At 33.3% G+C, this 26,262-nt stretch overlaps 2 protein-coding genes across 2 annotated transcripts; both read left to right on the plus strand.

Annotated features, from left to right (window-relative positions):
• Positions 1–6,042: 6,042 nt before the first annotated feature.
• Positions 6,043–9,192, plus strand: LOC21404421. Its single transcript, XM_010107608.2, has 5 exons — positions 6,043–6,364; positions 6,484–6,557; positions 7,799–7,934; positions 8,046–8,324; positions 8,638–9,192. The coding sequence occupies exons 1-5, from the start codon at positions 6,233–6,235 to the stop codon at positions 8,905–8,907; spliced, it is 891 nt and encodes a 296-aa protein (XP_010105910.1). The 5' UTR covers positions 6,043–6,232; the 3' UTR covers positions 8,908–9,192.
• Positions 9,193–16,916: 7,724 nt separating this feature from the next.
• LOC112093448 lies at positions 16,917–18,095 on the plus strand. Its single transcript, XM_024171883.1, has one exon. The coding sequence runs from the start codon at positions 16,917–16,919 to the stop codon at positions 18,093–18,095; it is 1,179 nt and encodes a 392-aa protein (XP_024027651.1).
• Positions 18,096–26,262: the final 8,167 nt, after the last annotated feature.

Genomic DNA, 26,262 nt, shown 5'->3' on the forward strand with positions numbered 1-26,262 from the left:
TTATCACCATTTGAAAAATATATAAAAAAATATATATATATATATATATATATATATATATATATATATATAGTGGTTGAGGTCCCATTCAATGACAACGACTACTAGTTTGCTTTAACGTCTCTTATTTTCTATGACTTCTAATTAACAAGTTTTCAGAGGACAATTATATGGTTAGCCTATCTGTGGAAAATTCTGGCTGGTGTTACGTGGTGCAACCTTCAAGTGGGTAATGAAATATACACCTAAACAAGAATTTAAGGCGTACAACATGATGTATGTTTAAATGTTCTCTTACGTGTTGACCTCAATTATGTCGTTGACAGTTTTATCAAAATATTATGTCGTTGATGTACAGTGGATGTGTTCTCACAAGTTGATCCATACACAAAAGAAGTAAAACCTTAATGCTAACTACAGTCCCAAGGAAAAAAAAAATTTAGGGTAGTCGGTTGATTATTACGTATGACGAGTGTTGATTTTTTTAATACATGTTTCTAAACGCTCTAGTCAAAATCATATTAATATAAAATATATTAAAAACTGATAAAATCAAATAAGAATACAACAATTCAAAACATATATCTACAAATAGTGGATAGGGTATTAGATATAATTCTCTCTATTTTTTTTTAGGATTTTATCTTCCGTCGCAAAATTTGTATAAGATTACATAGTCTTGCATATATTATTTTTTCCATTTTAATGGGATTTTAACCATATCTAATAATATTCGGAAACATACATCGACTTTTTTTTTTTTTTTTTTTTTTAAAGTCCTTTTCTTTTTGTCGGTTATAAAAATTTAGGCAATGGAATGTGAACGAAAAATACATTTAAGCATGGGGCGTGTAACATAACCTTTATATTATATGTATATTTTTTTTGACCCAGACTTTTATATTACATTATGTGTAACAATAATTTTTAAAGATGATATCTAAAAGTATATTTATAACGGTGTTATACTTTTAAAAGTTTCCATACTACTCTCTCTAGTTTTATATGTTACGGACGGATTTTTAATTAAGAATTGGAGACAAACCTTTCTATAGCGTGTATATGTATTAGGGAGAAAAAAATAGTCGCTCACCTCCTATTATAGGAGATCTAGAGTTGATTATTTAGGTCATAAATCCTAATTCTTGCAATTACACTCATTTCCTCACTCGTTTGGATGGAGAGTATTCTTTATGTAAAAACAAATATTGACATTTTTAGAAAACCGATATTTGGATAACCATCATAACCTTATATGCATACAGAAGACATATTAGTTTCAGTATTTGTTTACTTTTTTCTTATGGAGTGTTTTGAAGGCGTTATTATAACATCATTGCTCAAGCACATATTTGCTAGCGTTTTGCTCAAACAAACTGCTAGCCAAATGATAATTCAAATTTTTATAAGAGAAAACACTATAATAAAAAAATTAAAATTGTGATCATTTAAACTATGAAAAGAACGAAATATCTATATACGCCATTACAATTTGAAATGGTGAAAATACAATACATGTATTGTAAGTGAACAGTTTTTCCTTTAAAAAAAAGGTCCAGTAAAAAAAATAAAATAAAAAAAGGTGAAGAGTTGATCTTCATGATCATGTGGCTCAATTTCTTAGCTGGAATTTTCTAAACCGTTTCATACAGTATTGGAATTTGGATTAGCAGTCTAATAGGTATTTCATATTTGAGTAAGAGACAGCTGTGCCACTTACCATCAATATATGTTACTTATTAACTAATGATAATGATGGTAGTTACAGTTGAATAGCAGCATTAATATTATTTAATGGTAGTGATGTCAATATGGAGACATCATGTAAACCTAGGAGAGACCGACGTTTTGCATCTTCTTTAAGGTATTTTCTATTTTGTATTTGTAGTATAGGATGGAGCAGATAATTATTGTTAATATTGTTAATCTTTTTCATCACAATTTTCTTGGGGTCCATTTTTCTTCTCCAATTATTATTTTTTTCACCTCCTCCCTCCGGCATGTTAATGATGAGAAACAAAACGTAGGGTCATCTGTTAGAGAAATAGGTATTGGTCCAATATATAGCTTTTTTAAATTGTGTAACACGTTCGGGGAAACTGTACATTGCTTGAAAAATTAAATTGTCTTGAAGAAATTGTGAGGATGAGTTTTATTATTTGAGAAAATTAATGAAAAATGGTCCCGTGTTATGTTGTTGTTAATGCAAAAAAAAAAAAAAAAAGAGAGAGAGAGAGAGAGAGAGATTCCATGACGTTTGGTTGGAGGATTCAAACCATGTGATTCGAACCATTTTCGATTTACGTGTATTTTTTGTGAGAGAAAATACTGTAGCAAATCACGAATCATGATTCGAATCAGGGAACGAATCCCTCTACCAAACATCCTAGTGTCAGTTTGCCCCTGGATTGGCATCACTTATTAATGAAACAAAAATGACGTAATTCCATTTTACTTAAAGGATAGCTACAACCCATTGAGGAGAAACATGAAGGGACCTCAAAGTGGAGCAATGTGAAGTATCGAACTTTCAACACATCGTAAGAAATAGAATAAGAGGAGAAAGATAACATATTGACCATGTTGGAAAGAGTAACAATAATGTCAAACAATTTTTTTTTTTTTTTTTTTTTCTTTTGCAAAGACACACTCATTTTTTTTAGGCTCCTATTAGAGGCCGTGTGATTATGTTTAAACATTCCATTATAACTATATCTATATCTTTATAGGTTCTTCTGATCTCTCTATTAGAAATTTAGGACGCGTTTACTAAAATATAAAAAGAATGTAATGAGATTATGAACAAAGTAATGGAATTGAAAAATAACGTAAAGTAATAAAAAAATTATTAATCCCGTTTTTTAATTTTTTTCTTGTCCAATGTCATAAGAAAAAATCCAATTTTCTTTTCAATATTTACTGAATTTAGAAATAGTAACCTAATATTATAGTGTAATTATTAAAATGTTCTTTTGCACCATTATATAATCATTAGCTTATAACATAAAACTTATAAAGGTTTATTAGGAAAATAGATATTTATTCTCTTCTTAACACTCCCACTCTTTTCTCTCAATTTTATGTGTTTACTTATAAACACATTATTAAATGAAAAATTCTTAACACTCCCACTCTTTTCTCTCAATTTTATGTGTTTACTTATAAACACATTATTAAATGAAAAATGGAATCACTGACTTATATATAAGCCTAAAACCAATATATATTATTCTTATTCTCATTTCTTTTTTCCACTTTCTTTTAAGACACATTAAAATCACACGCTAAATTGTCTTACAATCTCCTATCTCATTTAGGGATGGCAATGGAGTGTGACGAGAGCGGATATGCTTTCTCTACCTACATACTTTACTCACATTTTGACCTCCATGCCTGACACTATACTCGTTTAATTTAAAATGAGGCCGAGGTCGAGGAATCCCCACTGAGGAGCTATCCCTATACCCTACTCATTAACCCATCAAAGATTTACAAAATACTTGTAATATTATCAAACCTTGAAGAGAATTTCATTAAATTAATTAGAAAATTAAACAACATAACTTTTAATGTCATAAAAATAAATTGAAATCTTAATGTCAAATTTAAACTCTAACTATAATAGACCAAAGTCTAAAAAATAAATCTAAACCTGAGCATGTGTAAGAGTATGTGTAATCGTGGACCTTCTTGCACTCCCGTCCCACCTGCAAATCGAAGGCTAATTCTTGTCTCCATACTTACCGTCACCCAATATAATATTCTACATACCCATCCTATTAAGAATGAATACTCACGGATACCCGTACCCATGAGTAAAATTGCCATCCCTAATCTCATCCTCATTGTGCTAGAGAGAAGTTAGAGTGAAAATATTTATACCGGTTTCTATTTCCCTTCCCCCATAAAAGCCAACTTCTTAGTGTTGGACTATGTTAAAATTCTTTATTCTAAGAAATTGACTTGAATAGTTGATGAGACAAAGAAGATTACACTTATTAATTAGCACTAACACAAAAAGGTTCCCAGGTTAAAAAGATTTTTGAGTCGTATCCCAAAGATCCCAGGATTAAGAACACAATTTTGATTAGCAGAAAAAAAAAAAAGAACACAATTTTCAAATTCTTAATGGATAATGAGACTAAAAAGGAACAAAAGTATCAATATAAAAAAGAAAAAGGCATAAAGTAAGTGGCCTTAATGTTGAGCAAAATGAATACCAACTGCCAAGGGCATGTGCCCCAGGTTCACATTTCACACTCCCTGATGCGTGCACAAATGGCCTCAATCATGAGGCCACACGCACTTTTTTTTTTTTTTTTTTTTTTCTCTCTCCTTCACGGAAGCTGTGGGTGAAGGAACATATAACTTTGAGGCCTTTCGGTAAATTTTCTAACCTATGGGGAGTTTTTGGTAATTATAACTCCACCAGAATTTGAATATCTCCGATTTCCCCGTAACGGGTGCATGCGGGCGACCAAGGAGAGATTTTCTTGTCTAACGGAAAACTTCATTATTACGTCACATATGTAACACTTAATTATAGGACGAAAATGCCCCTCTTAAAATGACCGCACCTAGGCGTCACACAATGCCAATGCCAATGCCATGATGATTATATTAAAAACAATTGTATTCCTTTCTTTTTTTTTTTTTTTTTTTCCCTGTTCTTATTTTCCGGGAGAAGAAAAGAAGAAGCTAGAATCATTAGCTTTATGCAAAATCTGAGATGAGGCACATTCAGATTGCCCATGACAGCCACACGTGAAACTTTAGCAATATGCCCCACGAATGAAAGCACATTTGAGATTTGCAACTCTTGGAGTTGGGGGTTGCTCACATGGGGGACTTAGACCTGAAAATGATGCACTTTTAAAAACTTTTCACAAAATATCATTTTCGTCTCTCTAAACAGTCCCGACTTGCGGCTCACATTTTTTTATTTTCTCTTAAATAAGCTTTTGACTTTGCCACGCATAGAGGTCACGAGAAATCCCCTTTAGAGAGGAATGTAGAAGTAGAACCCACAAGCTACTAGTTCTGTTATCACTAATAAGTGATAATAATCCATGGCGATTGGTAACATTCTTATTTTTAAATAATAATATCACCAGGCAAGCAACCTCAAAAAAAAAAAAAAAAGCGCATCTTTCTCTATTTTGGTTAATTTAAAGCAACTCATATCGGAGGAAAATTCATCGATAATCATATTTTTTTACTTAAATAAAGGTTTTGAAATAACTAGTAAAGTTTCCTTTGTAATAATTTGATTTTAGAAAAGAGAAATTTTATTTTGGCTTAATTTTAAGTCACATTTAAGTTAGTTTCTTATTTCTGTTTAGTTTCCTTATTCTATTTATGGTTTCACCTTTTTTATTTTGGAACATATAATTTATAAATATAATGCTCCAATTATAACTATAAAAGAGTAATTTTTATGAATGAAATTAAAGTGCTCCCTCTCCTTATTTTTCAATTCTAAAGAGTCAACGACTCGTGCTACATCAGTTAGCATCAGAGTCCAAAATACATCACGGATGAACTTAAAAACAGCAGATTATTTGTTCTCTAGTTTTGTTTTCTTTTTCTTGTGTTGGGATGTTGATTGTTCAATCCAATCCATCACCGAGGGTAATTCAGGAAATAAAGAAAATGAGGGCACTCTAGTAAATTCAAGTGACCAATAGCCGGTTGATCCTCTTTAAGTCACCGGCATGTGGCGGTAAATCCGGTCCACATGCGTGGCCAAAAATAATTGTAGATTATAAAATGAGAGCGGTACAACATTCAAATTTCGCATATAGGGACGGTTATATCATTATCTATCTATTTATTTGTTTTTATTTGAAGGAGGAAAAAAAAATTGATTTCTTTGTTTTGAAACAGAAGAGAAGTAGCCACTACTGCACTTCTATATTGTCTCCCTTTAAATCCACTCTCAATATATATATATATATATATAAAATTATAAATTTTTTATTTTTTAAAAGAAGACACCAACAAACCCAGAAACAAAGAAAAAGGACACCAAGGACATCCTCGTCATTTTCCAGCCAAACCCAAACTTTTATTTTCTTCTTCTCTTACACTACAAACCACAGTATTGCCCTTTACAGACCAGTCGAATCACAGAACTCTCTCTCTCTCTAGATTCGCAAGTTTCCGCCATTTCTGTAGAACCGAAACTCGAAGCTCAGAAGCAGAAAAAGAAAGATCAAAGAGAAGAAAAAGAATGGAGAGAGCTACGCCGGTGAGGAAGCCCCACACATCCACCGCAGATCTGCTCACTTGGTCTGAAACTCCTCCGGCCGACTCTCCCGCCGTCGCCTCCGGTGCTTCTCGGTCCGCCGCTCGCTCCCACCAGGTAGCCTTTTCAATTGATTTCGATTTTTCCTTTTCTCTCTCTCTGTTTTTTTTTGGTTGGGTGGTTTAGGGCTTAACGTGTATTGATCGGTTTTCTTGTGGGGACGGCGATGATTTTAGCCGTCGGATGGGATCAGCAAGGTGGTTTTTGGAGGGCAGGTGACGGATGAAGAGGCTCAGGATTTAAACAAACGGTGAGATCTGCTGCTTCGGTCTTGCTTTTTTTTCGAATTTCGTTTTATTTGTTATTTATTTATTTTTTTTGAAATTTCGTTTTTTTTTTCCTTTGGACAATGAGCTTTCTCACCACTCGCTAGTGAAGCTCGTTCAGAAATTTGTTCTCCCGTTCTTTTCACTGTCATTCGCTTGCATATTTCTCGGTTTCGCGACTTACGTGTCGTCTCTCTCTCTCTCCCTCTCTCGTGTGCGATTTATTGCAGTTTTTTGAATACTCTACCAGTAGTTGACTCAGTTATTTTTCACTGCTTTTACTACAGTTTTTCCTTTGTTTTTGAACAATTTCTGGTTTAGTTTTATTATTCAGATTTTGATCTGTCACCGATCTGTGTTTTGGGAATATGAGTCACAATAAATAATTGGAATTCTCTGTCTCCTTTGTGTTTTTATAATCGGTTCTTGCTTATCTGTGCACAAGAAATGAAAATTAATAAGGTAATCATCTAGAGCTTGGATGATGATTTCCCAATTAAGTATTTTTTTAAAGCAAATTAACCTCACACGTCTATTGTCTTATTGTGCATTAAGATACCATTCCATTAAATTTTGCTCCAATTTTTGGTATTAGAAACTTGAATCATTTTAAAGTATGATTAGCAATAGGTTCCCATAACCCATTTTCTTAGTTTGGAAGCATAGAGAGCATAATAGAAACTGCTCCTCCTTGTGTTGGGCCTGGCTGTTTTTTGAAAATACGTATTTACCGCATAAGTTTTAGGACTGAAAAAATTCCACAAAGAAATTTGACCACTTTGTTGGGACAATACTAGTTTCTTCTAATCATCTTTGGGCTACTTCTTTGCTTTTGAAGTTATTCTCTCTCTCTCTCTCTCTTTTGTTGTTGTTGTTGTTGTTGTCGTCTGGGGAACCATTTTGGAAATGTTTGCTATCACAGTTGTTGATTGTATGGATCCCTCAGGGTCTTTAGAAATGACCCTTCCTTTGAAATAATTAGCTTTTGTTTGCCCTCCTTTTATGACCTGTTGGAACCATGTAGTGGAAAAATGCGGACTCATCAGAATTATGGCAAAGAGGCAGAATGTTCATTGGCGCCTCTTCACTATGTTCTCTTCGCTTATATCCTGATATCTCTTTGTAAATGGATAGGAATACGAATCTGCAATGAAGTCTTGAATTTGATTTTTCTCAGGTTTAATTCATTTTAAACCCTCTTACCAGTTAACTTTGCATTCCTCAGGAAACCTTGCTCAGGGTATAAAATGAAAGAGATGACTGGTAGCGGCATTTTTGTAGCCAATGGAGAGAATGATGAAGCGGAATCTGGCATTGACAGTGCTACCCCAAATAATAAAACAGGAGTACGCATGTACCAGGTAAATCATTTGTTGCAGAGAGAAATCATCATTGAAATACATATCTATTTAGCATTGTCGTTTAGGTGGAAAACTATTGACTTGATATTGCTATTTGGTTTCATACTCCAGCAAGCGATTGCAGGTATTAGTCATATTTCATTTGGTGACGAAGAGAGCGTTTCTCCCAAAAAGCCTGCAACACTGCCTGAGGTGGCAAAGCAGCGTGAACTGAGTGGGACCTTGGATAGTGATGCAGATGCAAAACTGAAGAAGCAGCTTTCCGACGCTAAATGCAAGGAGCTTAGTGGACACGACATATTTGCTGCCCCTCCTGAAATTTTACCCAGGCCAACTACTGCTCGCACTTTGGATTTGAAAGGAAGCATAGACATTGGCGATTCTTCTAACGTAAGCAATTCTGTCAAATTTTCTTATGCAAGTGAATTTTGTGTGCGCGTTTGTGTGGATAAAAAGGAAAATTGCTAAATCTTTGTTGTATCTCAACAGTAAAAGATTCATATATAAAATTGTGATTGGATTAGTTTATAGCATTATACCTGAGAATCAACTCGTTGTTCTCTCAACATTAGTGTTCTTCATTAAGATATCCACTGTGTTTATAAGCACATGTATGAAAATACTCGTTTGTTTTCTGCTTGTATATCCTTTATGAAAAGCATGAAACATCTAACTGGGTTCTGTACATGGATTTGGATTGAAGCCTGCTGGAGGTCAGGGCAATGCCACGTCTGCTGATGAACCCCTGAAAACAGCAAAGAAAATATACAACAAGAAATTCACCGAGCTCTCTGGAAATGACATATTCAAAGGTGATGCTCCTCCATCATCGGCTGAGAAATCACTAAGCGTGGCAAAGCTGCGGGAGATAAGCGGAAACGATATCTTTGCTGATGGGAAAGTAGAGTCTCGAGACTACCTAGGGGGGGTACGCAAACCCCCGGGTGGCGAGAGTAGCATCGCCTTGGTTTAACTTTGTTAGGGGTCTAACTTGGTCATTATTTTTTATCACTTGGGGAGTCTGGTTTGTTTCTTCGCCTAGTGGGAATGTGTTATTATATATTATTTGACCTTGCATTGTGGGTTTTTGGGTATTATGGTTTAGGTTTTAACGTGTCGGCCGGAGCTGTGGAGTATGGACTATCTGCTAATTGGGTTGCATGTCCATAATCGTGTTCTTTTCTGTGCGTGTCTTAATGAAGTGCTTGGGCTGTTTACGAGGTTTTAATCTATTTTTCTTGGCTCTTTTTTAATTTAATATTTTCTTGTTACGGTGGTGGTTCTGTTGATTTTAATATCGCCGCTTGATATATATATTTTTCTTTTGAGACGAGGAGGAAAATAGTATAATTAATAAAGTAATTAGTTAATTATAGCATATTTTTTAAAAATAATAAATTATAGTGTAATTTGATATTTTAAGTTTTAAACATTTTTAAAAAATTTAAAAAATTTAAAAATGTTTCTAAATTTTCTTTTTTACCTCACTCATTCTTAAATATTTATTTTTAAAAAAATAGTAAATTATAGAATTTTTTTAAAATAGGTAGATCACAGTTAAATTCATTATAGCTGGGATTGCCGGTTGGCTCCGGCGGCCGTATACCATTTTTTAGCGACTTGTGACTATTTTTAGGTGATTTGTGATTGTTTTTTAGTGATTTCTTCCGGTGACCATTTAACACTTTTTATTGATAAACACCGTATTTATTATTTAATACTTTATTTACTAGTAAATACTATATTTACTCAATCACTGACTCTGATGATTGTTAAACACTGTATTTACCAATAAAAATTGCATGTACTAATAAATATCATATTTACTCAAAAATTCGGCCATTGATTTTAGTGACCGTTTAACAGTGTATTTATCAGTAAATATCTTATTTATTAGTAAATGTCATATTTATCTGAAAATTCAGACACTGATTCTGGTGACCGTTTAACACTGTATTTACTAGTAAAAAATATATTTACCAATAAATATTGCATTTACAAGTAAATAACATAGCTATATGAAAATTCAGCTACCAACTCCGGTGACCGTTTAAGACTGTATTTACAGGTAAATATTGTATTTACCAGTAAATATCATATTTATTTGAAAATTTTGACACCGACTTAGGCAATAATTAAACATTGTATTTACCGATAAATACCATAATTATTGATAAATATAACCGATTCCAAATTATAAGTACTAAAGTATTTACATATAAATACAATATTTACCATATTCAAAATTGTAGTTACTAAAGTATTTAAATGTATAACAATATTTACCAGATACAAACTTGTAACTACTAAAATATTTATTGATAAATACAATATTTATCAATAAATATAGTATTTATTATATTTAAAATTATAATTATTAAAATATTTATTAATAAATACAGTAATTACCGATTAAAACTTATAACTACTGTAATATTTTTAATATATGCAATATTTATCATATTCAGTTAAAATATACCTCAGATTCAAAGATACAAAAATCCAAGATCAACATATCATCGTCTTTCGATCTGTGCCATGCCTTCACAGAAAAGACACGAAGAAATATACAAATAATCCCAAATCCGGTGAGATCTTTTGCAAAAAAACAGAGAGAGAGAGCATTTATTATATTTAAAATTATAATTATTAAAATATTTATTAATAAATACAGTATTTATCGATTAAAATTTATAACTACTGCAATATTTTTTAATATATGCAATATTTATCATATTCAGTTAAAATATACCTCAGATTCAAAGATACAAAAATCCAAGATCAACATATCATCGTCTCTCGATCTGTGCCATGCCTTCACAGAAAAGACACGAAGAAATAGGCAAATAATCCTAAATCCGGTGAGATCTTTTGCAAAAAACAACAAGCAAAACACAGAGAGAGAGAGAGAGAGAGAGAGAGAGAGAGAGAGAGAGAGAGAGTGTGTGTGTGTGATTCCCGAAACGGTTGAGTAAATTCGATCTCTGATGACCTCCGGGATCTAGTTCACGCACTGGCGAGATTTGGTCAGATTTGGTCGCGAGACGGAATCTGGATGAAAAGGATTTGGTTCTAGGGGTCACTGTGAGAGTAGATCTCATCATCATCGCCGTCTCGTCATCGCCGTCGCCGTCTCGCAATCTAGTCGGAGCTGGTGAGAGAGAGGAGAATCCAAACGAGGAGAGAGAGAACTCAGAAGAAAACGTAAAAGAAGAAGAAGAAAAAAGAAAAAAAAAAAACAAAGGAAAGGTGGAGAGGTAAATTTGAAAAAAATAAGGTGTTATTCTTTTACAACGAAACTCAGAAAAAGTTTGAACTCGAGTTATAATTTTATTCAAATTTATATTCTTTTATAAAATTTGAGTTTGAATTTGATTTTCAGACTAAATTTGAGTTTAAGGGCCCATTGAGTTCGCTGATTCGAGTTTTTAATTCGAGTTAAGATGTAATTTTATGTGAGAGCTTTTTATTGTAGTAAAAAAGTTAGATGTGACTGTTTCTGAGAACTTTTGACTGTAATAAAACTCAAATTCTAAACTCGAATCAGTGAAATTAACGAGACATTTTCCCTTTAACTCGAGTTTATAAACTCGAACTCAAGTTAATGAACAATATTTTTTCTATTATTAAAAATGTTATAACTTTTTTTATTTTAATTCTGATTAAGATAATTTTTTTTCTATTCATTCACAATGAAAAGACGAATACAACCCTACCCATATATCCTATTAAAATTTTTCATTACCATTGAGTTTTTATTAAAATACTATATAAATATAAATTTAAGTTTTAATCCACCCAAACACAAACTCAAAAAGATTCTCAATTTAAATCATAACTTAAATATGCACATTCAAGCGCAAACTCAAGTTATAATTTCAATTCAAGTTATAATTCAAACTTAACTTAAGATCATCACTCAAGTTACCATAACTTAAAAATGTAAAAAAACAACCCCTAAATAATTATAATACTACCTAATTATGTTACGAAGTTAATATATTTAAAAATTAAGCTATTAACTTCAAATATGATTTCAAAATATGCTTTAGGCTGCATTTCCTTTTTTATTTTTTTATTTTTTTCTCGCATAGAAGGTTTTTACCCAAAAGCATAAGAAATTGGCAACGGGCTTCGTTATGGCTGAGCGTTACTCTTAGGTGGTAACATAGACCTCAGTCCGTAGAAATAGCCAAATTGGTAAATATATATATATATATATATTGTAGCTACGTGATCTGAGGGTGGGATCAACTTATGCTACCCACCCCAATTTCCTTGTAAAATATGTTCTTATACTACTACACGTTCTTTTCTTTTCTTTTTGATTTTTAAATTAAACTTAGAATTATTTTTATAAATATCTCTTGAAATATGTACTTTATTTTAAAATGTCTTTAATTTTTTAAAATTATTTAAAATATCTCTTAATTTATAGAAAACAGTTTACACATGATTAAAAGTTTATAAAAAGTATTTTAAAATATAAATCTTACTTATTAATAAAAAATTAATTACTTAATATAAAATGACACAACAATAAAATTCTAAATTCCAAAGACTAATGAAAAAACACCCAAAACAAAAATTAGAAAAACAAAAATAAAAATGGATCAAACTGATTAAACAAAACAAACGTAGAACCAATTCTTCCCCGTCTTCCATCTTCTTCGTCTTCTTCTCTGTTTACTAAAAGAAAGTAAATACCAAAAATTTAAACGACCATTTTTCTCTCAACCCCTCTTCTCCTCTCTTTGGTAAACTGAAAAAAAATCCAACTCTCATTCACATTTCACAACAGCCAAGGTTGGAGGTCCGGCACGATTGTGAGGTGGCTTGATTGGGTTCGCAAGGTGGGCGGTGCGATTGGGATGGCTGGGTTCGCGAGGTGGGCGACATTATTAGGCTGGGGTTCGCTAAGTGGGCGGCGTGATTAGGATGAGGCTCGGCTGGGTTCGGTTAGGTGCAGTGGGTCACAGTTGGGGATGGGGATAGTTGGCAAGATCTCCGGTGGGGATGTGCAGGACTCACATGTTTGGCCATGAAAACTGATTAGGGTGTGTGGGTTATCTTTGGGTCTGCAACTAAAACCTAGAGGAAGGAGACGACCTTGTTTTGGGGTTTTTGATTTTTTTTTATTAATTGTAGTATATCAAGCTTTTTTTTTTCTTCTTTAATATTTTTTTGCTATTCTTTATTATTTTTTAATACTTGAATCATTTTAATAAAGTTAATTAGAATTTAGGGTTCGTTTAGTTTGCTGATTCGAGTTGAGATGTGACTTTATGTGAGAGTTTTTTACTGTAATAAAAAAATTAAATGTGATTATTTCTGAAATTTTTTTACTGTAGCAAAACTCAAATATGTGAAATAAATAGGGCCTTCATATATCACTTAATGTAAAATGGCAATGACACGTCAGCATTCCAGTTAGATTTATAAACAAAAGTGGACAGATGAGATATTTTAATATGTTTTTTATATATCGAGAGATATTTTAAACGATTTTAAAATATTAGAGACACTTTAAATTAAGATACATAAGTCAGAAGACAATTATAAAAATATTCCTTAAACTTATTTAGCACGAATTTTCCCTCCATAGAATACCGCGCCACATTTTAAACTCAAATAAGCAAATTGTAGGAGAGCAAAATAAATGGAAAAAAATAGACCATATTTGAAATGCATAATCTCTCTCCTCATGACACTTCGCTCCCTCTTCTCGATCTATTCATCCCTCATATCCATGAGGTTGCGATGGTACGTGTCGTGATGGCGAGTCTCATTCCAAGGTGACTCAACGAATCGTGCGTTTGGTTGATGTATTCGTATTATGATTTGAATCATAATTCGTGATTCGTAACAGTATTTTTTTCTCATAAAAAACACACGTAAATTAAAAATGATTTTGAATTATGATTTTAAATCTATAAACTAAACGTTCACAGCGACGATGACTTAACGATCCATTGCTCTCCATCATCAACACTAATGATAACGACGAGATCATGGCCTTGGGCTCTTGAATGTTCTCCTCGGTAGAGGAAGATGACTCCTTAGTGGGCGATGAATTTTTCAATGAGGATGCTGTTGACAAGCGTAGCCTCAGTACACCGTTGATTCAGCATGTGAATGCTTGGGTTTTATAAATCACTCATTTCTAAACTTGGTGGTGTGAGCGTTGTCTCTGAATGCAGCAATGGGTGGCAGCCAACAATTGAAGCTCTTTTAATTATCTTGGTAAATTGGTAAATCCTTCATTTACCAGTATAATACATTTCGTGCTCTTTAGTAAATCTTGGATTTATTGAAAAATCCTTTATTTACTAGTAGAACACAATTTGTGTTCTTTTATTAAAATTTTAAATTTACCGATTAATTCTTTATTTGCAACGACGGTTGTAAATACTGGATTTCTTAGTAAATCAGAGACGTTTGGTTCATGAATTAGAATTATTTTCGATTTACGTGTATTTTTTGTGAGAAAAAACACTGTAACGAACCATGAACCATGATTCAAATCATGGTATGAATCTCCTTACTAAACGTTCCAACAATAGGTGAAGACTATAGATTCGGAAATCTTGCATCCAACTGCCGCCACAAGATGTCATCATCGCAGAGAGAAATATTGGGGAGATTATTCACGGAGATTGTTCTTCGTGAGGATCTTAGCTTTTCTACCGATCCGTGAATATGTCACGCACACTTGAGATCACTACAACAACGACAAAGTACAACGGTCGTCATTCTGGAAGGGAGAGACAAGAAGAGATGGAGGGGGAAATTTAAGTAAGGGCACTTTGAATAAATAGACTAAGTAAAAAGTGTTTTTAAGTAAATAAACCACACAAAAAAAAAAATTTGGGTAAATAGGCCAACTTCCACATCAGTATTCCACGTCATCAATTATGCTTTTAGGGTTTTCTTTCTCCTCATCCTCTTCCATTTCGCGCCATTTTCTTCTTCCAGTCGCCTTCCATTTCTTCTCGCTTCTTCTCAAGTCATCGTCGTAGCATAACCTCATTAACATTATTATCTTGCCCATTCAACATTTTTTTCTCGTCCAAAACAAAGTTTGAAGAAGAGCTACTAAGTAAGTCTTTCTTTTTCTATATCTCTCATGGTGTTTTTCGTTGTTGCTCATATGTTTTTAAGATGAGAATGTAGTTAAAAATCCATTAAAATAGTAATTTTATATGGTAAAAGACCAGTTTACATTGTCTGATATGATAAAGATCTGTTGGGTTTAGAAAAAAAAGGTTTGTTCTTGGTCGGTTCGTGGTTTGTTCTTGGTCTGTTCTTATAATATGGTCGGTTCGTGGTCTGTTCTTATACATGGTCGGTTCGTGGTCTGTTCTTATAATATGGCCAGTTCGTAATCTGTTCTTGGTATGTTCTTATACATGGTTGGTTCGTGGTCTGTTCTTGGTCTGTTCTTACAACATGGTCGGTTCGTGGTCTGTTCTTGGTCTGTTCTTATACATGGTCGGTTCGTGGTCTGTTCTTGGTCTGTTCTTATACATGGTCGGTTCGTGGTCTGTTCTTGGTCTGTTCTCATTACATGGTCGGTTCGTAGTCTGTTCTTATTGCATGATCGGTTCTTAGTCTGTTCTTATTGCACGGTCAGTTTTTAGTCTGTTCTTATTGCACAGTCGGTTCTTAGTCTGTTCTTGGTCTTGGTTTGTTCTATTATATGGTATGTTATTGGTTTGTTCTCATTATATGGTATGTTCTTAGTCTGTTCGTAGGATATTTGGTTTGGTTTAATGACATATTATTATCTTGATTAAATTTTTACAGTTTTAAAATCTAAATAATGCCTCAGTGGAGGATTTTTTTTGACATTGGAGGAAAATGAGAAGAGAATGAAAGTTGTTGGGTGTGGCATATAGATTGTAATTTAATTGACATATATATGGATGAGAAGGATACTCTCGAAACCTTTGTTGATAAGATTTGTAGAAAACGTAGAATTGATGGACAAAAACATTCTTTGCAGTTATCGTGGGTACCGAATTTGAAACAGAAATCGTTGCCTGTTGTAATAAAAGACAATGATGATTTGTTATTCTTCAGGGATATAGCCCACGAGGTACCGCTACACGTGATAGTGGATGAGAAGTTTATGAATCCAGAAGAACATATTGATGGAGTCAAAATTAGGAGAAATCCTTTGCATGCCGATTTTTTTGATCGTTATTTTATGGGTATTGTAGCTACAGATGAGTTTTCGACTCATAATGATATTCCACCACAGTCGCAACCACAACCAGAGTCACAGTCACAGCTAGAGCCACAACCACTTGCCCTTTTAAATGAAGTAGAAGTTGCTGGTCCTTTAGTTTGTATCGACCAGACTCAGTTTGGATCATCTCATGGATCTACCTTCAGTGAGGGATCTAGTTTAGAAGTTGGTCGGTACTTTACAAGTAAGAATGATTCGAAAGAAAAGCTGCATTTAATAGCTTTGAAGGGAAAGTTTGAGTTTCGAACAACAAAATCAAATAAAGACGTGCTTGTAGTAGAATGTGTGGATCTGAAATGTGTGTGGCGTATCCGAGCTTGCAAACTGAGACTATCGAACATGTTTGTAATCCACAAGTATAATGGTGTTCACTCTTGCTCGTTAGAAAAACGTTCGGCGAAGCACATGCAAGCAACGTACTCCGTTATTAGAAGTTGCAAGAAAAACCAATTTATAGGCATCAAACAGGGTCCAGTTCCCAAATCAATTCAAAAATATGCCCGTGACGAATTCGGGACGGACTTCAGTTATTACAAAGGATGGAAGGCTCATGAGTATGCACTTCAACTCGTAAGAGGTACGGCCGAAGAAAGCTTCACTAAGCTCCCATCATACTTTCATATGGTGTCTCTTACTAATCACAACAGTATCACCAATATTCATTTTGATGAACATAACCGTTTTATCTATCTTTTCCTAGCATATGGACCTTGTATACGAGTTTTAGTTGCATGAGGAAAGTTATCAGTGTTGATGGAACATGGTTGAAGGAAAAATTCAGAGGTACGTTGTTAGTTGCCACTGCACATGATAGTGAACGTCATTGTTATCCCATCACATGGGCCATTGTAGACTCAGAGAATGATGCATCCTGGACATGGTTCTTCTCGAACTTGAAGGAAATTATCACTGATTCTGAGGAATTAGTTTTTATTTCTGATAGGAATCAAAGTATAAGTAATGCATTGTCTACAGTTTATACATTAGCACATCACGGTTGTTGCACGTGGCATGTGTCTCAAAACATCAAGAGTAATTTCAGATGTAGCAGTGTTCTGCCATTGTTCTTGAAAATCGCTGAGGCCTACCGCATTGACGAGTTTTCTGTCTTATTTGATGAGTTATCTGCAAGATATCCCAGTATTGCCAGATACCTACAGGAGCAGGTTTGTTTTGAAATGTGGTCTTGTGCTCATTTTAAAGGAAATCAATATAATATTATGACTACAAACATGTCTAAGTCAGTTAATGTAATGCTCAAAGATGTTCGAGATTACCTTGTCATTGCCCTCTTTAATTTTATACAAACGAAGATGTCAGAGTGGTTTAATAACAGGCATGTCGAAGCTTCTAAAACTAAAACATTATTAACGCCAAGTGTGGAAAAAACTCTTCGTGAGAGGCATAACAAAGAGGGATTTCTAACGACCATAAGACTTAATATTGTTGAGTTCCAAGTGATAGGTGGAGAGGCCATTGCAATTGTCAACATTGGAACGATGAGTTGCACTTGTCATGTGTTCGACCTTGAGCAGATACCATGCGAGCATGCAATATCATGTTGTAGAGAAGCAGGAATATCTCTCTATGATTTATGCTCAAAATACTACAAGACAGAAGTTTGGGCTCTTGCGTATGCTGAGACAATCTATCCTGTGCCGGATACTTCGCAATGGGATATTTTGAATCACGTAAAGGAAGTTCACCTTCTTCCACCGCGAGTTATACCAAAGAGGGGTAGGCCAAAGCAAAAACACATTCCCAGCATAGGTGAGTTCACACGAAGACAGAACCGATGTGCTAAGTGTGGGCAATATGGACACTATCAGAAGAAATGTAAAAACGCACCGATGTACTCAGGAAAAAAAATTTTGGCGTTACAATGTATTTACACTTATTATATTCAATAGGTTATTATGGCTTTGGGGAAGCTTATATTTATGGGGAAATGCTGCCTAAATTTTTACACAATGATGTTTTTTTTTTTTTTTGGAAAACTTTGAACCAGTCCCGAAAATGGCAAAACACGTGTTTTATTGTAAAATCGGGTAACTCGACATATCGCCTAGAAAAGGCGACATATCGCCTCATTCTCTGTCTTTTTGATCCAAAATGCCTCAAAACTCGGTGAACAGACCAGAACCGACCCACCGACCAAGAACAGACCATTAACTGACTGAACAGACCAAGAACGGACCATTAACCGACCGAACAGATCAAGAACATACCAAGAACCGACCACCAGACTAAGAACATACTAATAACAGACCAGAACCGACCGAACAGACCAAGAACAGACCAAGAACAGACCAGAACCGACCGAACAGACCAAGAACAGACCATTAACAAACTATAATAAAACATTAAAAACATACATTTTTACACATTTTTTGACTTTTTGGGTATTAATAAACATTGTAATTTATAAAATAGAAAAAAAATTGGTAAAAAAAGAAAAAACCTAGAACAGACCGAGAACATACCAAGAATAGACCATTAACAAACTCTAATAAAACATTAAAAACATACATTTTTACATTTTTACAGGCTCTGGTTTTGGTTGTAACTGTTGTTTTTTTAGACATGTTATATTGTCCTTTATTTTTCTAACAGATTGGTCTAGTGAGTCTAACCTCTTGTTGATGGCTTCAAAATGTCTACCATTGTACTCTACCATCCTGTGATAGAGTATGTCAAGTATGTAATCAATAGACATACCATCCTGCGGACGAGGTTGTTGTTGTTGTTGTTGTAGTTGTTGTATTTGTTGTTGTTGTTGTTGTTGGGAAAGTTGCTGTTGTTGTTGGGAAAGTTGTTGGAGATGAGCCAATTGTTTGGGAGGCTTCGATTGCTGGACATGGACCATTCTTGCACCAGAATCCAAAAATGATGTAAGCTGGTCAATCTTTGCATCTTCTTGGTCGGCATAAGGCAGATACAACCTCATGCACATACTATTCATTTCCTCCTCAGTGGGATAAAGAATTGGTACGACCATTCCCTGTATATTAAAAGAACATACATTCAATGATTATTTAGGTGAATCATATTGTAAAAAAAATAAATATGCCTATTTTGTAAAAAAAATACCTATAAAAACATTGTATTTAAACCCTTACCTCGCCATTTTGCATGAGGTTGTCTATTTGTCTAGCCTCGACCAATGAAACCCGGCGCGCCTCCTATTTGAGGATTCTGGGAAGACGTCCATTAACCATATTTGCAAACGTGGCACTGATGGTTGGAAAAGTTTCGAATGCCCAAACCTGCGTTAAACCAATTTTTTTAAGTCTAGTAAAACAAAAAACTATGTATTATTTACTATAAGGCCATGATTAAAAATTATGCATATAACTGTATGACATACTTGGAAGACCCAAGGAAACCCGTATATTGAGTAGGTTTCCTTGATGCTCTTATTACGTCCTTTCCGAACCCATTTCTGAAATTTCTCTTTCAAGTTCTTCTTCAAAGACCGCAGAGTGCATTCAAAAAACACACTGCCCCATGGATAGCTGTTAAAGAATTCTAAATCGTCGGCGTAAGACAGCCAATCCAGTGGGACGGTTTTCTTCTTGTCCCTAGATATTAATACTCGTGCTAAAAAGTAAATGATAACAATCTTTGCTTTATCGCTACCTTTTATCTTGTTCTCTGTGAGCAATTTCTTTAAATCAGCAACAAGTACTACGTGGGTCTTAAAATGCTCCAACAATCTTATATTCTTCGAAGCTTTCAACACCACGTCCGGCTCTGAGATTTCCCTGCAATTCAATCCAGTGATTAAAGCAAATTCCTTCATTCCGAACCTAGTTGGTTTTCCATTAACCATGAACCACAACTAATGTTTCTTTTCTGTTTCTATCTGCCTCAAAAGCAGATAGTGTGTCAACACTCCAAAATAGATCATATTTTCAGACATCGAAATCAAATGTCCGAAGGCAGATTCCTTAAAAATTGACATTTCTGTTTCAGGGTCTAGATTCTGCCTTATTACCTCCAGGGCCTCGATCTTTGACTTCATAGTGACTTTCACTAGGAAGTACTCCTGCATAGGATCCATGATCATCCTTAGCTGTCCAATCCCAGGAAGTTCATCTGTGTTGTACTTTGGGAGGTCATACTGAAAAAAAAGAAAAAACACATCGGTCAGAATCGACCAAGATGACATAACTGACTAGACTAGACCAAGAATCGATCTTGATCCGACTATAACAAACCGAACTGACCTAGAATCGATCCATAACCAACAGTCCACGACCTAGAACTGACTGAACAACTTAGAACAGACCAAACCGAATATAACTGACCGAACCACCCAAAATTTGACCAAACTTGACCGAACCGACCAAAACGATCGAACTGACACCAAACCAAACAAGAACCGACCCCAACACGACAAGAAATGACTGAACTAACCACAAACTCGATAAGAACCGACCGAACCGACCCGAACTGACCTTCCCCCTAGAACCGACCAAAATCGACAAGAACCGACCCCTCTAAGAACCGACTTAAAACCGACTATGAACAGACCATAGAAGAACCAAAACCGACTAAGAACTGATAATGAACAGACCACACACTAATGTATGCAATTCTTGTTTTCTTATATTAAGTTTTTGTTCTTGTAAAAATGTATAAGAAAAAGTAAAACAAGAATAAAGCCTTAATTTTAAATCAGAGAATATTACCTGAGCAGATTCCGTTGCCTCATCGACAAGTGTTCGGGAAATGGCCATCTTAGTTGAGGAAGAAGAGTTGTTTTGTGATGTCATTTCAGTCATGAAAGTCACAGATTTTGGTGAGGATGGTGGTCGGTTTGTAGTGAGAAGGTGGTCGGGTTTTGGTGAAGGGGGGGGGGGGGGTCAGTTTTTGGTGAGAACGGTGGTCGGGGTCAGTTTTTGGTTGGTTTTAGTGAGTAGGGTGGTCGATTTTTGGTGAAGAGGAGGTCGGTTTTTAGTGAGAGGTGGTTGGTCATCGGCGAGAAAGGGTCGGTTCGTCTCTCGGGGTCGGTTTTGTCGGTGAGAGAATGTTCACGAGAGAGATCAGAGAGAGAGGATCGGCCGACGAGAGAACGTCAGCGAGAGAGAGAGAAACCGGTGAGAGGAAATCGGTGGTGAGGGTCGGTCGTGAGGTTCGTGACAGATCGGAGAGAAAAACCGGCGGTCGGTGAGAGATTGGAGAGAAAAACTGACGAGAGGGTCGGTCGGTTTGTGAGGGAAAGTTTTTTTGAAATGACCCATACACATAGACTAATAGGATCCATTTTTTGACACGTAAGATACACGTCAAGGTTTTTTTGTTATAAAAAAAAAAATTGGTCTACTTTCTCAATTTATGTTTTGCTCTGGTCTCTTTTATCAAATTTTCTCTTTAAGTAAGGGCAATTTTGGCATTTTATGGTACAGTAAATATAGATTTACTATGGTACTAACTTTTAGTTAAGTTTGTGCTATTTGGTATTTAGTTTGCATCTAAATATGCTTATTCCACATTCTCCCTTTAAAACCTTGAATTTACATAAAATATGGATATATTATTTACTCTACAATTTTTGGTTCATTTAAAAAGCATTACATCCATTTTAGACTTCAAAGTTAATATATAAAAAAAAGAAAGTGAGCCAAAAATCTTATAACCTTTAAAAAAGAAATATAAATCTTTGTGCCCCTCACTAGGGAGATACTACTTTTCCAAATTTTCCTATAATGTTCATAAGAAAAATTCTTAATATTTTTCTCCAAGTTCCATTGAACTATTATATTTTTCATGTAATCTGATGTTTAATAAATATATGCTATTAGAGTATTTTTTAATACTATAGTATAAAATTCTCCTAATAAATAAAAAAAGTTTGAAGTATAAAAAGAAGGGATAACAACAAATATGGCCCATTTGTGAGCCCAATTTTCATAAATTGACAAAATAAAAGATTTTTTCCTCTAAAGTTAACTTGTCATAAAAAAGATGTAACCAACAATATGTATATATATATATATATATATATATTTTCTATACAAATTAGCATACAACCAAAAATCTCAGTTACTTCACTATTGAAAAAAAAAATGATCTAGCAATTGGAAAATCAAATTTTACTTTAAAATTTTTTGACCATCTAAGTGTTATCTGTAATATAACGTACATTCCTCCTTAAAAACAAATTCTATTGAGAAAATCTCTCTGTTGTTAAGAAAATTTGTAATATACTGCACATTATTTTTTAAAAATAAAAGCGGAAATCTCTTATTGTTAATAGATTAAAATGTTGATCTCCATATATCAACACCTTCTTTTAAAACTGAACCACACACCCTTTATTCAATTTGTACAAACTATTTTCAAAATTTAATATGACGTTATGTTTTTTAATTATTTGGAATAGTTTGACTGGCTTATACATTTTAATAGGTGATAAAGGGTACGTATACCAACTAAATTGGCTCTAATTGTTTTTATTAGTCTATGTGGGAGTATTGTCATGTAACATTCCATCATTGTTTTGTTTGGAGCATCCTGATGGGTTGAGTCTTTCTATGGTATGTAACAATCCATCGGTGCAGTACATAATAGCCTATCATAACTAGGTGAATTAAAAAATCGCGTGTTTTACCAGGTAACATCTTTCCCTAGGTCGCACTGGTAATGGAATCGAAGCTTATGGACTTGTATATAGTACATATAATCCCACGTTCAGCACAATTGTTACTAACAAGCCATCATGATTAGGTCCAAATATCTGCAACAATCCACGTTAACAACATGGCGTGGTCTTTTCATCTCTTGTAGCTTCTACTAGTGTTTGATGCAACAGTAACACACTAACAGATGTTTAGGCAGGGCATCACATTTTTAGCTATGGACAAGTTTTTGTTCCGAATAAAACTTTGGGTTTGTCATCCTTCATTTGCAAAAATCGATCTTATACCACAACATGTAGAAGTAGAGAGTCTACTATGACATTGATTGTGTGTAATAGTGAATTTAGTAAAGTGTAACATTCGTATACTATAGATATATTCTTTGTATCATACTTTTACAAAGTAATTGTTATAAAAAAGGTATAACATAATGTCACACTTTTTATTTCTACATTTACATATAGAACTGGACGTTAGTGAAAAACTTAAGCCTTTGCCTAAAAACTCACCATAAATACCATGTTTTATATGTATGTGTGGACCATTATTCTCCTAGGATGTACGAGTCAACTTTTGCCCCCCTGTTGGTCCCTCATTTCTCTTTTAGTGGCATTGACACCATGGTGGAGATGGAGGATCGATGAGGACATCAGAGCTGCAACTAGCATGCAACAATGGAGATGTTGGCATCACCGCATTGCAGCAAGCCCCCTTGCTTGGCGCTCACGACGCGCTCGCATATAGTGCACAATGCTGCTTCAATTTCATTGTTTCAGTTTGCAGCCAACACCCTTTGTTAAGGATTTGTAATGATTCTAAACATTTGAGAAAATTGATCAATCTGAGGCATCCCAAATTCAATCTAGGTTTGATTTTGAGTGTTTTCATCTGTTGATTTAGGTTTGATTTCGATTGTTTATCCGGATTTGAGGCAATTCGAGTTTTATTTGGGTTTGATTTCAAGTGTTTTCACTTGTTGATATGTGCTTGGTTTCAATTATTTTGATTTGTGCTTTTTATTTTCAGTTTTTCCTGATTTGGATTGAGGTAAGAATTTTCCTAATTTCAAGTGTTTTTTATTTTTAAATGTTTTAAACTATTTTTTTTTTGTTTTTTTTTTCTGAAATTTATTATCTTCAGGTTGATTAATGTTTAGGGTAGTTTGAACATTTTATGTTCTAAAAAACACTCAGGATATCATTTTTTTTTTAACTGAAAGGTACTTATTTGATGTTGTAAAAAATACAAGGTATAAAAAAAAATACAAGGTATCAAAACATGATTTACTATAACATAGGGTACCAAAACGATTTTTTCTTTGTAGGTTATTACAGTTAACAAGACAGTAGTTGGAATATACAACAGGTAACTCAGTAAACTATATTTCGAACCATAGTTTGTTACCATTTGTATGCATATGAATAAGTGTGTGTATATTAGAGAAAAGGAAACAAATACTCTTTAGACTATATGAATCTTGATTTTTATTTTTTACTCTTAATTAATATCATTTTTTATCAATATTATCTTAGTTAAAAGAGTATTAATAAAGAATAAGTGGTAAAAATTTAAATTCATGTACTCTAATTTTCTCATGTATTATGTATTATATACATGTGCGTGTGTTGATGAGATCTTTATTTACTTTTTTACTCTTTCTAACTGATTATATATATTTTTTTATCTATTAAAGTGTATGAGTATGAATTTTTATCTTTTATTATTGATTAATATTATTATTAGTCAAATAACGTAAAAATCTAAACCTATACGCTTTAAGAATAAATTTAACAATTTTTTTTTTCTCGCCAAATTAGCTTGGCAATAATTTGATGGTTAGTCTTTAAATAACGTAAAAATCTAAACCTATACGCTTTAAGAATAAATTTAACAATTTTTTTTTTTCTCGCCAAATTAGCTTGGCAATAATTTGATGGTTAGTCTTTCATTATAACGACTTAACTGAATATTCATCCTTACCGGTTCGACTTAAATTATTTCCACCCAGTTGTGCAGTATGACTAGTATATATACCTTGTTCACTATTAAATCAAATTTTTAATGAAATTTTTTCTTGATATTTAAGTAACGCTGTGATGCTCGATTAGAATTCCTAATTTTCTCTACTTTTTATTAGTTTGGATTTTCGAAAGCGAAAAAGTCATACTTGACTTGAGGGAAAAGTTATAGGGTTGGACTATACATATAAGCGCGGCTGCATTTGATTCTCTTACAAAATACAATAATATTGAGAAAATTAGAAAACATGTACTAACCTCTTTAATTTTGTGTCATTTTTAAAATTTTACCCTGCTATAAGAATATTAAAAGAAAAAAAGTATAAAAATCTTATAATATCTAATTTTGTGTCATTTTAATATCTATTATATATATTTTTGATATGATATAATTCTTGTATGATTTAACCGTTAGAACCCTATCTTAGTATCTTTTTCATCCATTACTATAAAAATTTTCTATTTAGATAAATAAATAATTTTTTTAAGAGTATAAACCATTATATTATATTGAAATGATATAACAACAAGTGTAAAAAAAGATGAAATTTTATTACATTTCTAATGCATCAAACGATCGATATCTCAATTCCTATGAACAATGCAATGAAAAGATTTCAGCAATTGAAAAATTAAAAAAAGTTAATACTCAAAAAAATTTCGATGATCTAAAAAATTGGGTCTATTTTTTAATATTATGTATGTTCTTCCCTAGTTATGATTTCTCATTTCTTTTCTGGGACCTTTTTTCTTTTAAAAATCTTTCTTAATTGACTACTTGACCAATAATAATAAGGGATATTCTCTAGTAATTCTTATAAAAATAAATTACCGATAGTCTCTTAATTTTTAGCTATTTGTATTAAAATTTGTATGTTCTATATATTTTTATAATTTGATGTTATTTTGATCAGATTTCACTGGTAGGACAGACTACTAGATAAACTCTAATAATAAATAAAATAAGAATTTTTAACTGTGAGATACATTTCTTACTGTTAAATCTGATTAAAACTAAAAATATGCAGAAAAAATAATTTTAAGACAAACACCTACTTATAATTTATTTTTCAGCTCCAACAATAAAAAATCTCATTAATTACAGAAATTGTTTTGTTAAGATTGGTTGAGAAAATCTCTCAACTGTTAAAAGAGAATCAAGGAGGGAGACTCTCGGTATCTCAATATCTTACATTTGAATTCTTTTAATTAAAAAAAATGAGAAAGATTTTTATCACCCACTTTTAATAAACACTAACTTGATAAATACTTTTTTATTAATGTAATTATTTAACTAAAAAAATTATAAATAAAAAATAAATGATAAAAATTCATATTCATACATTTTTAAAAAAATATTTGTCAAATTACTCAAAAAAAAAATTTCTAAATATACACCTCCACCTCCTCCTGCT

The sequence above is a fragment of the Morus notabilis genome, unplaced genomic scaffold (genome assembly GCF_000414095.1).
Source record: "Morus notabilis unplaced genomic scaffold, ASM41409v2 Scaffold206, whole genome shotgun sequence".
Classification (NCBI taxonomy): domain Eukaryota; kingdom Viridiplantae; phylum Streptophyta; class Magnoliopsida; order Rosales; family Moraceae; genus Morus; species Morus notabilis.

What these genes read in the sequence shown, in the direction of transcription:
- LOC21404421 (XM_010107608.2), top strand. Translation starts at nt 6,233, where the DNA reads ATGGAGAGAGCTACGCCGGTGAGGAAGCCCCACACATCCACCGCAGAT. An exon ending in GCTCAGGATTTAAACAAACG is followed by an intron (nt 6,558 to 7,798) that starts GTGAGATCTGCT and finishes TGCATTCCTCAG; the next exon opens with GAAACCTTGCTCAGGGTATA. An exon ending in CAGGAGTACGCATGTACCAG is followed by an intron (nt 7,935 to 8,045) that starts GTAAATCATTTG and finishes TTCATACTCCAG; the next exon opens with CAAGCGATTGCAGGTATTAG.
- LOC112093448 (XM_024171883.1), top strand. Translation starts at nt 16,917, where the DNA reads ATGAGGAAAGTTATCAGTGTTGATGGAACATGGTTGAAGGAAAAATTC.